This window comes from Lepidochelys kempii, chromosome 9, assembly GCF_965140285.1.
Source record: "Lepidochelys kempii isolate rLepKem1 chromosome 9, rLepKem1.hap1, whole genome shotgun sequence".
Taxonomy (NCBI): domain Eukaryota; kingdom Metazoa; phylum Chordata; order Testudines; family Cheloniidae; genus Lepidochelys; species Lepidochelys kempii.
Window position 1 is genome coordinate 5,796,650 of NC_136388.1, and position 14,991 is coordinate 5,811,640.

A 14,991-nucleotide genomic window follows, 5' to 3' on the forward strand; every position below is an offset into this window, starting at 1 on the left:
GTGGCGGAGGGTCGTTGGGGGAGCTGCGCTGCGGGGAGCGGCAGAGGGTCGGCGGGGGTCGTGCGGGGAGCGGCGGAGGGTCGGCGGGGGCCCTGCGCTGTGGGGAGCGGCGGAGGGTCGGCGGGGGTCGTGCGGGGAGCGGCGGAGGGTCGGCGGGGGCCCTGCGCTGTGGGGAGCGGCGGAGGGTCGGCGGGGGTCGTGCGGGGAGCGGCGGAGGGTCGGCGGGGGCCCTGCGCTGTGGGGAGCGGCGGAGGGTCGGCGGGGGTCGTGCGGGGAGCGGCGGAGGGTCGGCGGGGGCCCTGCGCTGTGGGGAGCGGCGGAGGGTCGGCGGGGGTCGTGCGGGGAGCGGCGGAGGGTCGGCGGGGGAGCTGCTCTGCGGGGAGCGGCGGAAGGTCGGCGGGGGCCGTGTGGGGAGCGGCGGAGGGTCGGCGGGGGAGGTGCGCTGTGGGGAGCGGCGGAGGGTCGGCGGGGGCCCTGCGCTGCGGGGAGCGGCGGAGCGGTAGCGGGGGCGCTGTGGGGAGCGGCGGAGGGTCGGCGGGGGGCGCTGTGGGGGCAGTTCAGTGGGGGCATTCTCCCCTGAGAGTCAGCGCCCCATTGTGGTCCTAGGGCTGCTGCTTGTTCCTCTGTCAGATTCGATTGGAATCTGAGGTCCCAACCAGCAGTGGCCATTGACCATCCCGCAGCAATTTCTGGGGCAGTTGGGCGTCAGCCCAGTGTCCTGGCCAAACCCCACCTGGGGCGTTGGCACACGGCTCCCCAAAATTCCTCTATTGTTTCACTGCCCTGCAGTGTCGTGTTGCTGTGCCATGCTAAGCAGCTGCCACCTTCCACCCCAGAGGTGGCTGCATTTCACTAATGGGTACAATGATTCCGCTAGGCTGGTGACAGCCTGAGGGGCAGGGCAGGGCAGGCTGCCTGTCGGCATTACACGCCCCCACCTGCGCACCTCTGGCTGGCCTGTGCACAGCTCTTCTTGCCCTCAAGTGATCCCATGGAGTCCAGGGCCAGAGAGGGCGTGTCGGACTGGGCACCAGGACGCCTGGGTTCTGCTCCTGGCTCTCGTGGGGGGAGCAAGGCAAGTTGGTCCAAGCTGGGACCTGGGACTCAGGACTCCTGGGTTCTGTTCCGGATTCTGCTACTGACTGGCCGGGTGAGCTTGGGTGAGTCACTTAGCCCTGGGTGCAAAGCAGGGACAAGCCTGGCCGGCGCGAGGAGGGCTGTGCGTCCCGGCAGGGCCCTGCGGTGCTCACCTTTCCAGAGCCCGAGTCTCTCTTGGCAGCGCTGGCCATGGCTAGACGCTTTCTCGTGTCAGTAACGAGGGCCTTTTTGTTCCTTAGGGCTGAGAATTATTGGTGGCGGGGTCAGAATAAGAGGACCCTTAAAGTGGGGCAGTTCCCCCGAAACACAGTGACCTCCGTGGCAGGGCTGTCGGCCCACGACATCAGCCAGCCGCTAAAAAACAGCTTCATCCACACTGGCCATGGAGACACCAACTCCCAGCACTGCTGGGGCTTCCCCGATAAGATCGATGAGTAAGAACCACGTCCGTCTGCTCTGCTTCCCTCTGCCTTTCCTCCACTCCCCGTGGCCCCGGGTGCAGGGACGGGTGGGGGGCACGAGTCGCCTGCCCTCTGTGGGCTTGGAGCCTGAGGGGACGTGGGGGGCCCGTGTGGCTGTTTGGTTTGCTCTGGCTTCAGGCCAGTCCACCCTGTCCACGACCCTTCCCTCCCTGCCCCCCGGAAGAGGCACAATCTGCTGAGGAGCCCGCAGCGAGCCTGGGCACCAGGGGGACATGCCAGGAATCGTGCCGCATGGGGGCCACATAACTGGTGGCATCTAACTTCCTCCCCCTCTCTTCGTACTAACGTGCATGGCTGATCTCCCCCAGCCCCTGCTGGGGCTTTGGGAGGGGCCCGGGCACACCAGCCCTCGGGCAGGGGGCAGCAGGAGCTGGCAATTCAGCAGGAGGCGCGGATCCCTGATCCTACCAGCTGCTGTGCCCCATCGGGCGCTATCAGCCGGGTGAGTGTCCAGACCTCTCCTGGCTCCCCTGGGCCCTTTGCCTGAGAGTTTGGGGTCATGGCGCTGTGTGAGCAGGGCGGGAGGCCTGTCCTTGAGGAACCCCTTTCCCTTCTAATGGAGTGGGCCCTAAACTGCCATGTGTTGCTCTGAGCTGTTAAACAGCTGCCTCGCTCCACTCCAGAGGTGGCTGCATTTCAGCGAGGTGGGAAGTTCTCCCTGTTGGTTGTGCATGATTATAGCATACATGTTAGTTCCAGCTTCTGTTAAAACCTCCCTTTCGTGGTTGCTCACAGATTTCCAAACCAAGTCTGTGACGTTGCCCATACTCGCTCTCGGCTCCAGGGAGAGGTTTGCTCAGTTTTGGTTCTGCCATTTTGGAATTCTGTGTGTCCATGAAAAAACCCTACATCCCCGTGTGTGACACAGAGAAACGATGCAACTACTGGGGGTCAAACTGGGCTTGTTTTGTAGATCCCGTTGAGCTCTAAGAAATAAGCTTCTTTTGGGGAATCAGGACAGTGGGTTTAAAGTCAGAGGCACGTACAGTTCCCCTCCCCCTCCCCCCCCCATGCTTGTCCAGCTCTCTGGATGTCTGAGACATGCCAGGGGTCGTGCCAGGAGAGTTATAGCCTCTTGGTTCCCATTCCCACCAAGGCACAATGCCAATAACTTCAGTGGGGCGGGGCGGTGCAGAAACTGGTGACAAGGCTCAGCTCAGCGAGCCGGCTCCCGCGGAGGCCTGGAGCAGCAGCGGGTGGCTGTAGAATTATGTTCAAATCCCCACAAAGCAGCCTCTGCCCCCGCCCCGGCTGGGATTCTTAACACTGGCTTGAATTCCTCGGGGGGGCTCAGCGGCGGGTGGATCCCGTCTGAGCCCGGTTGTGGTCTGTGACCTGGGACGTTGTAGCGTGGACAGGAGCCCTCCTTTGGGGTATGGCTGTGCAGCAAAAGCTGGGCCAGCTGGCACAGGGCCTGGCAGCCTAGTCTCGCAAACCAAGGATGTGCCCAGGGTCCACGCCAGGCTGGCACCACCCGCACTGCACAGGCTGCACCGCGGTCGTGACGCACTAGCTGGATTCCGGCCAGCCCACGTCCAGCTGTCGGGCTCAGGGAGGCCGCCAGGCAGGGGGCGGCCCGGAGAGCAGGGCGGAGGGGACGTGGTACCTGGGGAGCTGGGTCGTGCCGCCTGACCTCAGCTCACGGCTGGCATGGAATAAGTGGTGATGGCTGGGGCTGGGTACGCGTCCCTGTACACCGCTCTGCCAGTGTCCCCCAATCCCGACCCGCAGCCCCCTGCCACCCCAGCCCTGGGCTCCCCGTCCCCAGCTCTGCCAGTGCCCCCCAATCTCGACCTGCAGCCCCCTGCCACCCCAGCCCTGGGCTCCCCGTCCCCAGCTCTGCCAGTGCCCCCCAATCCCGACCCGCAGCCCCCTGCCACCCCAGCCCTGGGCTCCCCGTCCCCAGCTCTGCCAGTGCCCCCCAATCCCGACCCGCAGCCCCCTGCTAGCCCAGCCCGGGACTCCCAGTCCCCAGCTCTGCCGGTGCCCCCCAATCCCGACTCGCATCCCCCTGCCACCCCAGCCCTGGGCTCCCCGTCCCCAGCTCTGCTGGAGCCCCCCAATCCCGACCTGCAGCCACCTGCCTCCCCAACCCTGGGCTCCCCACCCCCAGCTCTCCCGGTGCCCCCCAATCCCAACCCGCAGCCCCTGCTAGTCCAGTCCTGGGCCCCTGTACACAGCTCTGCCAGTGCCCCCCAATCCCGACCCGCAGCCACCTACCACCCCAGCCCTGGGCTCCCCACACCCAGCTCTGCCGGTGATCCCCACTCCCGACCCGCAGCCCCTGCTAGTCCAGCCCTGGGCTCCCCAACCCCAGCTCTACCGGTGCCCCACAATCCCATCCCGCAGCCCCTGCTAGCCCAGCCCTGGGCCCCTGTAAACAGCTCTGCCGGTGCCTCATACCCAACCCCTGCCTGGCTGCACTCTGGCACTAAGCTCCCCGCCCTGCTGCTTATCTTTATCACCCTCTGCATCTCCCCCAAGTCTTTCCCAGGCCCTGCCCAGCAGGAGCCCTGCACTGCCCTGCCCAGGTGCGGAGCATGGGGATGTGGCACCCAGGCTGACATGTACCCAGGGAGAGGGAACCTACGCCCAGGCCTCCGGATCCCTCCCTCTCACTTGCCTGGCACTTTCCCACCACACCCTGCTTGGCATGGCTCACCCAGGGAGAACCCAGCCCTGCCGCTGCCATCCCTGGGCACTGGCCCCGGCCTTGCCCTGTGCCCTGGCCCTTGGCTGCTCCTGGGGTCCTGGCCATGAGGATGGAGCTGGGGGAGGGGCTCTGGAGATGGTCTGAGTGGGGCCAGGGGAGTATGAAATCCCCTCGGAACTCAGCCCCGCAGAGCCGCCAGGGGGCGCAGCCCATGGGGTCTGAACGGCGGAGACCTCCGCTGTCATGGGAGCTGAGTGTATGGCCCCTGGGGCACACATGCACCAAGGCTGGGAAGAGGCCGGGTGGCCTGTGGTTATGGCAAGAGGCTGCGATTCTGGGGACCCCACGTCGATCCCCTGCTCTGCCACTGACATCCTGTCTGACCGTGGCCACATCCCTTAGCAGCCCCCAACCTGTACCCAGGGGTGAGAATCTGGCCCTGCCCCATGGGTGGGGGTTGCCAGCCGCTGGGGATTGGCCGTGCTGAGGGCCAGCCACAGTCAGTACCTGGGAGGGGCAAGAGTGGCAAAATGGGAGCTCCTCGGCCGGGAGGGGTTAGCAGGCTGTGCTGGTCTCTGGGGCCAGCCCAGGGGAGACCCGAGTAGCCCCCCATGCCCTGCCACGTGGTTCTCCCGCCCTGGGAGGCCCTGCAGACAGGCTGCACCTTTCAGCCACCATGCCCTGAGCCGACGGAATGGGACTGGGCTCCTGCCTGAGAGGGGCAGCGTCATGTGGCCGGGTGCCAGGAGTGCCCGAGGGCCGGGCTCCCCACAGCACCGGGGTGGTGAGCCCCTGGTGCGGGGCGTGCTGCTGACCGTCCTGCATGTTCTCTCCCTTCAGGCTGTACCTGGGAAACCCCATGGACCCTCCCGATGTGCTAGGCGTGGACCTGAACGCAGCCAGACCCACCCAGCTCCCGGGCCGGGCAAAAAGTAAGCCACACTGCCATCCTGCTGCGGGCACTGCCCAGACAGTCATGCCTGCAACCCATGCTGCATGGCCCGTAATGGTCCTGGACCTCAAACTACCAGTCCCAGCATGCAATGCTCTGTGGGACCCTGGCACCTGCTGTCCCCAGCACTGTTGCCTGCTGGGACCTGTAGTCTCCACAGGCCGCTCCTGCCCCTTAGGTTAGGGCAGCTGCAGTAGGAGCCCCCGGCTGGGCTCCCAGGTCGCGTGGTGCCAGGGGGAGGAGAGCATGGGTGCAGGGACGAGCGTGCCCAGCGAAGCGGGCGTGTTGCTCCTGCCGGCCTTAGACCTTCCTCCCTTCTGTCAAGGGAAGCTCTCCCCGGCGCTCGACCGTCTCCATGGCTCTATTGTGGCCGCTTGGCGGAGCTGGTCGAGTCCCGGCCCCCGAGCCCTGGCCGGCGGCAGAGCTCCTCCCGCCGCTCTGCCGCCCCAGATCTCCTGCCCTTCCAGCAGGACCCTGGCTTCTGCTTCCTGTCCGAAACTGTCGAGCGGCTTTGCTGAGCTCAGCTGCCAGCCCGGAGCGGGTCGCTCCTTCCCTGCTGTGTTCAGATGGTGCTGAAGCCCTAAGGGTCCCAGGAGGGAGGCCCCTGGCACTCCTGTCGGGCCGGTTCCGTGATGAGCTTCAAATGCTTGGGCACCCTTGAAAATTTGCCTGAGGTTTGGGTGCCCAGCTGGAGACCGCTTGGCCCTGACTCTCTGCAGTGCCCCATGCCCGCCGCTCCCAGTGACCCAGGTGGAGCTGAGGGGGCTCCCGCCCAGCTGGCTCCAGTGGGGCATCCAGAGTCAGGGGCCACGTCGGAGAAACCCGGCGTTAGCTGTTCCAGCCGGATCCCCGGCCAGCTGTGTTGCTGCTCCCTGGGCCCCGGCAGTCCTGCCTGCTACCTGCTCCATTACTAAACCAGCTGCCTCCCGGCTTCCTCTGGCTTCCCTGCCTCTGCGCTCTGCCAGCTAACCCCTCCTCTCTCCTCTGGGGCCTCTCTCTTCTGCTGCAGGGAAGCCACCGCCTCGGCCACCACAGCCGGCCATCCTCCTTTCGAGTAAGTTGGGCCGTTCTCCGCTCCTGTCCTCTCTCTTCTCTCCTCACTCCTCTCTGCCAGGTACGGGGGCATGCGGGGCGCTTCCGGCCGGGGAGCTGCTGGCTCCCTGCGCCGAGATGCCAGTGCCAATGGGGTGCCTGCCAGTGCGGGCACAAGGAGAGCCCTCTTGCCAGCCAGCCCCGCGCATAGACACAGATGAGCACACGCCCTGTGTGAGCGCGGGCAGTGCCAGCTTCCCCGCATGGCCCTGCTCGGAGTGTCCCAGCCCTGCTCCCCTCCAGGGGCCAGAGGTGAGTCCATGCTCCCTGCCCCATTCAGTCCTTCGTCTCTCGGCTGAGCTGGCCGGCTGCAGCAGAGGCTGGTGGATTCCCCTGGCCTCTCCCACCACCAGACACACCCGACTGGCACACACACCCAGGCTCCCCGTGGGACCAGCCCTCGGCTCAGTGACTCAGGCCCCTCTCTGCTTCCCACCCGCTGGCGACTCCGAACCCCCCCTACCCTGTCAGGGTCCGGCTCAGGCTCTCACTGGCCTGGACTCCGCTGCATGTACTAACCTCTGGGCTGGGCTGGAGGCAGATAGAGCAGGCGGGAGGCCGCTAGGCGGGCAGGGGCTGCGGTGAGAGCTGGCACCTCCAGGAGTGTGCCCCTGGGGAGCAGAGCCCAGTACATGGGGTAGGGGGCGTTGGATGTATGCAGCGAGCTCTGACCCCAGACCTAGACCTCTAGGGCAAAGCTCAGGGATACCTGGTCCAGGAAAAGCTTAAACAGAGAGACTGAGGAGGGCAAGGTAGAGGGCAAATACATGATGGTCCTGGGTTCGGATCCTGCATGGGTCAGGAGTGAACATTGAATTTTGGTGGCCTCCCTTCCTAAGCCCCAGTGGCTGCTTGTCAGTTTCACATGCCCATCATCCGGGAAGCCTGTGCTGAGGAAGGTGATCAGGAGCAGTCAACATGGATTCACCAAGGGCAAGTCATGCCTGACCAACCTGATTGCCAGAGGAGATAACTGGCTCTGTGGATATGGGGAAAGCAGTGGGCGTGTTATTCCTTGACTTTAGCAAAGCTTTTGATTCGTCTCCTACAGTATTGGACTGTAAGGTAGAGAGAAAGCTGGCTAGATTGTCGGGCTCTCCGGGTGGTGATTAATGGCTCCATGTCTAGCCGGCAGCCAGTATCAAGCAGAGTACCCCAGGGGTCAGTCCTGGTGCCAGTTTTGGTCAACATCTTTATTAATGATCTGGATGATGGGATGGATTGCACCCTCAGCAAGTTCACAGATGACACTAAGCTGCGGGGAGAGGTAGATACGCTGGAGGGTAGGGATAGGGTCCAGATTGACTTAGACAAATTGGAGGATTGGGCCAAAAGAAATCTGATGAGGTTCAACAAGGACAAGTGCAGAGTCCTGCACTTAGGACGGAAGAATCCCATGCACCGCTACAGACTAGGGACCGACTGGCTCGGCAGCAGTTCTGCAGAAAAGGACCTGGGGGTTACAGTGGACGAGAAGCTGGATATGAGTCAGCAGTGTGCCCTTGTTGCCAAGAAGGCTAACGGCATATTGGGCATTAGTAGGAGCATTGCCAGCAGATGGAGGGAAGTGATTATTCCCCTCTATTCGGCACTGGTGAGGCCACATCTGGAGTATTAGTTTTGGGCCCCCCACTACAGAAGGGATGTGGACAAATTGAAGCAAGTCCAGCGGAGGGCAACAAAAATGATTAGGGGACTGGAACACATGACTTATGAGGAGAGGCTGAGAGAACTGGGGATGTTTAGCCTGCAGAAGAGAAGAATGAGGTGGGATTTGATAGCTGCTTTCAATTACCTGAAAGGGGGTTCCAAAGAGGATGGAGCTAGACTGTTCTCAGTGGCAGCAGATGACAGAACAAGGAGTAATGGTCTCAAGTTGCAGTGGGGGAGGTTGGATATTAGGAAACACTGTTTCACTAGGAGGGTGGTGAAGCACCGGAATGGGTTCCCTAGGGAGGTGGTGGAATCTCCATCCGTAGAGGTTTTTAAGGTCAGGCTTGACAAAGCCCGGGCTGGGATGACTTTGTTGGGGATTGGTCCTTCTCTGAGCAGGGGTTGGACTAGATACCTCCTGAGGTCCCTTCCAACCCTAGTCTTCTACGATTCTGTGATTCTAAGCCTGTGCTCAGGAGGGGCCCAGGGCTGGGCTAGCAGGGGGCTACGGGTCAGGACTGAGGGGCGCTGGTGGAGTTGGGTTTGGGGAGCCCACGGCTGGGATGGCCAGGGCCTGTGGGTTGGGACTATCAGCCCTTCTCAGGCACATGCTAAACTGCCCTGCAGTTGCCCCGAAAGCCCCACGGCGGGAACAGCACCATCTCCTCCTCCCGCAATGTGGATCCAGATGGGGAGGGGCCCAGAGTTCCCACCAGGGCTCCGGGCCGGGCGCAGCACTGCCTGGAGAAGGGGCCCTCAGCAGGGCCTGTACCCATGCTGGGCAGGTGCGGAGGTCACCCCATCAGTGCCTGGCCCATGGGCGTCCTGCGGTGCTGAGATCTCCCCCTCCCTGTGTTCCAGAGCCCTCGTACGACCCCGTCAGTGGGGAGGACAACTCCCTCTCCACGGGCCTCAAGCGGCTGTGCCTGAGGAAGCCGGGCCCCACAAAGGGGCTGAAGCTGGTGAAGCCTTCGGCCTGGGTGTCGGGCACCAAGGTGGGCGAGCGGCAGCCGAGCCGGGCCAAGGGCGGGGTCACCTACTGTGGCGAGGCACCACTGATCGACTTTGGGGACGAGCCTTCCCCCACCACCCCCTCGCCAGTCGGGGAGCTGGGCGCCCCCTCCCTCGCCAGGCTGGCCATGGAGGCTTTCTCCCTGCTGGACAAGACGCCCCCCCAGAGCCCCACACAGGCACTGCCCCGGCCCCTCCACCCCACCCCTGTGGTGGACTGGGACGCACGGCCCCTGCCCCCGCCGCCGGCCTACGACGACGTGGCCCAGGACGAGACCGACTTCGAGGTGTGCTCCATAAACAGCGTGGAGGGGCTGGTGGGGCGGCCGGCCTGGGCCGAGGACGAGAAGGCGGCGGGGGCGTGGGGCTCGGCGCCGCTGGAGGACAACCTCTTCCTGCCGCCCCACGGGGCCAAGCAGCCGAGCCTGGCGCAGACTACCGAGATCTTCCAGGAGCTGCAGCAGGAGTGCATGAAGCGGCTGCACGTGCCCCAGGGCCCCAGCGAGGACAAGCCGCAGATCCCGCCCCGCGTGCCCATCCCGCCCCGGCCCCTGCGGAGGAACGAGCCCGGGTGCTGGTCGGGGGAGCTGTCCCCGGCCTCGGGGGGTGAGGAAGACCGGCCGCCCCAGATCCCGCCCCGCGACCCCTTATCCCAGCCCACCTCCAGGACTCCCAGCCCCATGGCGCTGCAGGTGGGCTCCCCGCAGCAAAGGGCCAGCCTCTGCTCCCCCTTGGCCCTGGCCGCCTGCCTCTCCACCTCCCCGGGCAAGGCCATGCCCACCACGCAGAGCTTCGCCTCGGACCCCAAGTACGCCACGCCCAAGGTCATCCTGGCGCAGGACAAGGACAGCGCCAGGGGCCCCTGCATCCTGCCCATTGTCAAGGACGGCCGGAAGGTGAGCAACACCCACTACTACCTGCTGCCCGAGCGCCCAGCCTACCTGCACAAGTACGAGAAGTTCTTCAAGGAAGCCCAGAGCCCTGAGGAGCCGGCGCCCCGCGTGGTCAGCACCGCCGCCGTCCGGCCCAGGGTGCAGCAGTCCAACTGCTCGGCCAACAACAGCAACCCCGGCCCCCGGGGGGCGCTCGGGGCCTCCTGCAGCGGCCAGACCATCGTCTACGACAGCAGCGACGGCTGCCGGGCCGCCGAGAAAGTGCAGCTGGTGAGTGGCTCCTCCCGGGGCGATTGGCGAAGGGGGCCAGTGTGGGGTGGGGCCAGCTCAGGGCCCAGCCGGCGAGCGACGGCGGGGCCTTGCCCCTGGCCGCGGGGGGAGCAGCTGCAGCGCTGCACCAGCTCTGGTGTGGGACGAGGCCGTCCCTGCCCCGCAGAGTTCGCAGCAGGGGGAGAGCCCAGGGGCCAGTGCGGGAAGCTGACTCTGCTCAGCCTGGGAGAGCAGGGCTGTGCCACAGATTCGTTGCCTCACCTGGGGCACATCCTACCCCTTTGCCGTGCCTCAGTTTCCCCACTCTCCCCAGGCTCCTTTCCCAGAGGGGGCAGGCAAATGAATTGGGTGCGAACGGGCCGAGCCCCTCAGAGAAAGGAACCCTGCGCATTTTCCACGTAGCAGGCGCGCACCAGGTGGGTGCCCGACTGTGGGGCAGCGTGGGGTGCGATGCCTGTGCCCTACCCACTCAGTGGGATCCAGGCTCCAGCCCCTTTCGCCATCGCTAATGTCAGAGCCAGCCTGCCCCGCTCCAGTGCCCAGGCAGTGAACTCTCTGGGGCTGATCCTGCTTGGTTGGACCTGCGTGATTCCACCCCATGTGCCCCTGCCCCTCATGTAGTGGTGGGGCAGACACCGACCCCGGCACGCCAGGCCTGACAGTCACATGAAGGGCACCAGTGGGCTCAGCTCTGGCTGGCTGCCCCCCAGTGCCAGGGCAGGCTGCACGGCTGCCTCTGCCCAGCGAAGTGCAGTCACTGGAAAGTAGCACCCGGGGCAGGGGGAGGCCACCCTGCCTGGGAACGGCTGGTGTGACGTGCTGCCGGGAGCCCCGAAAGGGAGGGCGCTCCCGCTCTGCCCTCTGCCTGCTCAGGGCAGGACTACCCAGCCTGCGTCACTAGTGTCTCCCCTGGCAGGTTTGGGCACCACCCTGGCTTAAGTGCCCCCAGACCCTGTGCTGGGCTCTGCGCCCTGGAGCTGATCGGGCTACACAGCTCGGTCCCTCCTGAGCACAGCTTGTTGCTGCTGGCCCCGCAGCAGCCAGGCGCATCGCGCTCGCGGATCCAGCCGCCCCCTGAGCCCATCCTAGGGCAGGGCACCAATAACCCCTGTGGGGGGGCAGGGCGTGAGAGTGACAAGCCGGGCTGGAGCCGGCCCCCTGACCCAGACGCCCCTGCAGCTGGAGATCCCGGCCCAGGAGGGGACGGGGGACGAACAGGCTGGGACCTGGCTGGGCTTGGATGAGCTGGCTGGAGGGCCTGGCAGCCAGGACACCTGGGTTCCGCTGGCGGCCCGAGGGGCCGTGTCTCCCGCTCTCTGCACCTCGTTTTCCTGTTTGTGCCTCGGAGATACGGAGCCGGGAGCCGTCCGTGGTCAGCAGCCGTTTGGGCCAGAGAGCAGGAGATCTGCACCAGCGCCGGACGGCATGTTGGGGAGCAGACCGCCGGGGCCAGGGGTGGGACGACTCGGACGCTTCCCTCCCCAACCCGTGCGGCTCATGGGGCGGGGGGGGTGACCCCCTTTCCCCTGGTGGAGCCCCAAGGCCAGGCCCTGTCTCTAGCGAGTGCTGCAGGGTCTGTCTGGAGCGGGGCCCAGTCCTTGCCCTTGAAGGCCTGGGGGGCCACCTGCTGTTCCAGCATGAGATTGCAGCCTCTCGCTGCTGGGGCCCACAGAGCAGCCTGCCCAGTGGGGCCTGGGGAGGTCTTCGGGGGAGCCACAGGCTGCGGGGGACGTTCTGCTACAAAGAGGGCAGCCATTCCCCGCTGACCCAGCCTGGGCATCCCGCAGCCATTGCAGGTGGGCGAGGCTCAGGACTCCTGGGTTCTTTTCCTGACACTGAGACTGTCACCCTGGCCAAGTCACTGTCTCTCCCGCCCCTGTGTGCCTCAGTTTCCTCATCTGTAAGTGGGGCTGAGGTGAAGCTGCTGCCCAGCGGGGGCGTGAGGGTGGCTGATGGTCCCAAACGGTTGGAGACTGGGTGAGCTCCATGTCACCGATCTGCATTGCCATTGCTGCTGGGGCCCAGACGCCATGAGGATGGGCACCTCAGCTGTACCCACCTATACAGATTGCGCTGGTTGCTTTCCCCCAGCATCCTTACTGACGCCCATAACGCAGCCTTTGGGTGCTGCTGAAACGTCTGGGGAGCCCAGAGGCGGCTGCTGCAGCCGCGTCCCTGCCCTGGCCACATGAAACCAGCCCTCCCAGTCAGTGCCACCAGAGCCCTGGGCCCCGTGCTGCCCCAGGAGCCTGTGCGGAGGGGGATGAGCTGCCCAAGGACAGCCTGCCCACATGCCCACGGCCGGAGTCCTGCCCCCACCCTGCCCTCGGCGTGCTGCTCTCAGACTCTTCAGTGGGGCTGGGCAGAGCTCCCAGCTCCCCCCGACTCAACGGGCTGCGAGCCCTCGGCTCCCTCCCAGCCCCCGGCAGTGCCAGCCTGTCCGGACCGAGCGCTCACGGGCTGTGTCCACAGGTGCAAGAGATGGTGCACGGCGTGACCACCGAGGAGTGCCAGGCCGCCCTGCAGAACCACGGCTGGAGCGTCCAGCGGGCCATCCAGTATCTGAAGGTACGGGGCAGGGGCCGGGCAGCTCTGGGACCCCCCACCCCGCAGGCCGTGTCCGGAGCAGTGCAGTGCCTGCAGGGACGGGCCGTGGTTTTTGGGTGGGCAGCAGGATCTGAGCCCTGGCTTGTGTGACGGCACCAAGCCTGGAGCGGCCCGCTGGGGGTGGCCTGATCCCACCGGGGCGGGGGGGGTGCTGTTCGTACACTGGTTGACGCTCGATGCCGGAGGGCCCAGGAGCAGAGCTGGGCACGTGCGCCCAGGTCATGCCCCTCCCGTCCGACCTGGGTACAGTCAGCCACCGCTGGCACCGTGTCTGCCTATCAGACCCGCCATGCGGGGATGAAGAAGCGCAGGGGAGCCCCCGCCCCGCACTCTACGCATGGGCCAGGCTGGCCCAGCTCCTGGGGAATGGCAGGATTCTGCGTGGACAGCGTCCCTACCCCTCCCGCTGCCCGGGGCGCCCCCCACTCACCCTCTGTGCCCTGTGGTTTGCAGATGGAGCAGCTTTTCTGCCTGGGCCTGAAGACCAGGGGGGAGTGCCACAGGGTTCTGGAGATGTTCGACTGGAACCTGGAGCAGGCCAGCTGCCACCTGCTGGACCCCGCCAGCGCCGCCAGGCAGAAGTAGGCCACCCCCTTGCCCCAGCCCCACCCCTGCGCTGGCGTGGCGAACCCCAGGGGTTCACAGCCTCAGCATGAGCTCTCGGGGATGCCCCTTTTGTAACCCGACAGCTGGGCCCCTCCGGGGGCACCACAGGAGCTGTGGCCTGCCCGGGCCGGCCAGGCTCCATCCCGTGGCTGCTTGGTGACCTCTGCCAAAGGAGTTGCAGCTGTCGCCCAGCAGGATGGACGCCACTCTCGGAATTGGCCACGGAGCCCAGCCCCCGTCCCTGGCAGGGTGCGGGCAGAGCTGGGCTGGAGAGACGGGGGAACGGACACAGCTGTGTTTCCCCAGGGGGTGGGGCCCAGCAGGGGAGGAGCAGGGGCTCAGGGCCAGGCTCTGCCCCTGCGGCCTGCGGGAGCCCCTCCCTGGGAGCTGAGTGGGGCCCCCAGCACATGCTCCAGCCGATGACAGCGCGGCTGCCCGTGCAGGCAGGACTGGGTGGCCCGGAGCAGAGCCTGCTGCCCTGCATGGTTGTGGGGAGGAAGGGCACATTCCAGCCCAGGGAGGGACTGGCCAGGCAGCCGGTGGGGCTCAGACCCAGAGAGCAGGGCCCAGCTGCAGAGGGCCTGATCCTGTGGGGCACCCCTGTGAGCACAGAGGGCCCGCTGTGTCTCAGGATTGGGCCCCCAGCTCACCTGCTCCCCTTGTCCTGCAGGCGGTGACGGCGGCAGGCCGGGAAGCTGAGTCAGACCTGGAGCGGGCACCTGCCACCTCTGCGGTGCCTTCCCCCCACATTGGACTGAGCCGGCCAGAGCGTGGCTGGAGAGCCAGGAGCAGGGCTGAGAGCCTGACCAGGGGCTCAGGACTGGCGAGGGGCAGCCCCCAGGATCCCGCTGGGGGTCACCCAGGAGCTCGCTGAGGAATTGTTTTGTAAAGAGAAATGTAATTTTAATATATATATAAATATTCTATTGGAGAGGAACCCGGTGCCCCCCAGCTGTGTGCTGCGCCCTGCCTGCCCCTGGGCCTCGGCTAGCGAAGGGGCTCAGGAGCGGCCTCCCCTGCCCCCGGCTCCGGTGCCAGGGAGCGCAGAGCAAGAGAGCAGCACTCAGCACAGATCCTGCCCCCCTTGGACCTGGCTCTTCTCTCCCGAGCTCCATGCAGCCCCAGGCCTGGCACAAAAGGGACGAGCCATCACCCACAGGCCCCTTTCAGCCTTGCATACTTCCCGGGGTCTGCAGCACCAGGAGCCAGGCCCGGAGGGCACCCTGCGGCGGGCAAGGGCCAACGTCCCGCTGACCAGCCCTGCAGCAGGCCCACGGGCCCAGAGGAGAAGGGCAGACCAGCCCCTGCGGCCCTTCCATGGCAGGGGGTCAGCATTCAGCCTGGTGCCACCTAGCCCTGGACTGACTGGCAGAGCAGGCGGGGAGCCTGGGCTCACTCCATAGAATCATAGAATCATAGAATATCAGGGTTGGAAGGGACCCCAGAAGGTCATCTAGTCCAACCCCCTGCTCGAAGCAGGACCAATTCCCAGTTAAATCATCCCAGCCAGGGCTTTGTCAAGCCTGACCTTAAAAACCTCTAAGGAAGGAGATTCCACCACCTCCCTAGGTAACGTATTCCAGTGTTTCACCACCCTCTTAGTGAAAAAGTTTTTCCTAATATCCAATCTAAACCTCCCCCACTGCAACTTGAGACCATTACTCCTCGTTCTGT

The 14,991-nt window shown here is 65.5% G+C and overlaps 1 protein-coding gene across 11 annotated transcripts in view; it reads left to right on the forward strand.

Moving 5' to 3' along the window:
• Positions 1-14,254, forward strand: part of TNK2 (tyrosine kinase non receptor 2) — a 75,275-nt gene extending 61,021 nt beyond the window's left edge. For 5 of the 11 annotated variants that reach the window (XM_073359080.2, XM_073359087.1, XM_073359089.2 and 2 more), the window contains 6 exons: positions 1,338-1,532; positions 5,074-5,165; positions 6,195-6,299; positions 8,792-10,104; positions 12,577-12,672; positions 13,988-14,254. In XM_073359080.2, the coding sequence (XP_073215181.1) occupies positions 1,338-1,532; positions 5,074-5,165; positions 6,195-6,299; positions 8,792-10,104; positions 12,577-12,672; positions 13,988-14,191 (2,005 nt within the window). In that variant the 3' untranslated portion in view covers positions 14,192-14,254. Of the gene's footprint in view, positions 1-1,337; positions 1,533-5,073; positions 5,166-6,194; positions 6,300-8,791; positions 10,105-12,576; positions 12,673-13,164; positions 13,293-13,987 lie in introns of all 11 variants that reach the window. The other 6 variants (XM_073359082.2, XM_073359084.2, XM_073359081.2 and 3 more) reach the window with 6 other exon arrangements.
• Positions 14,255-14,991: the final 737 nt, after the last annotated feature.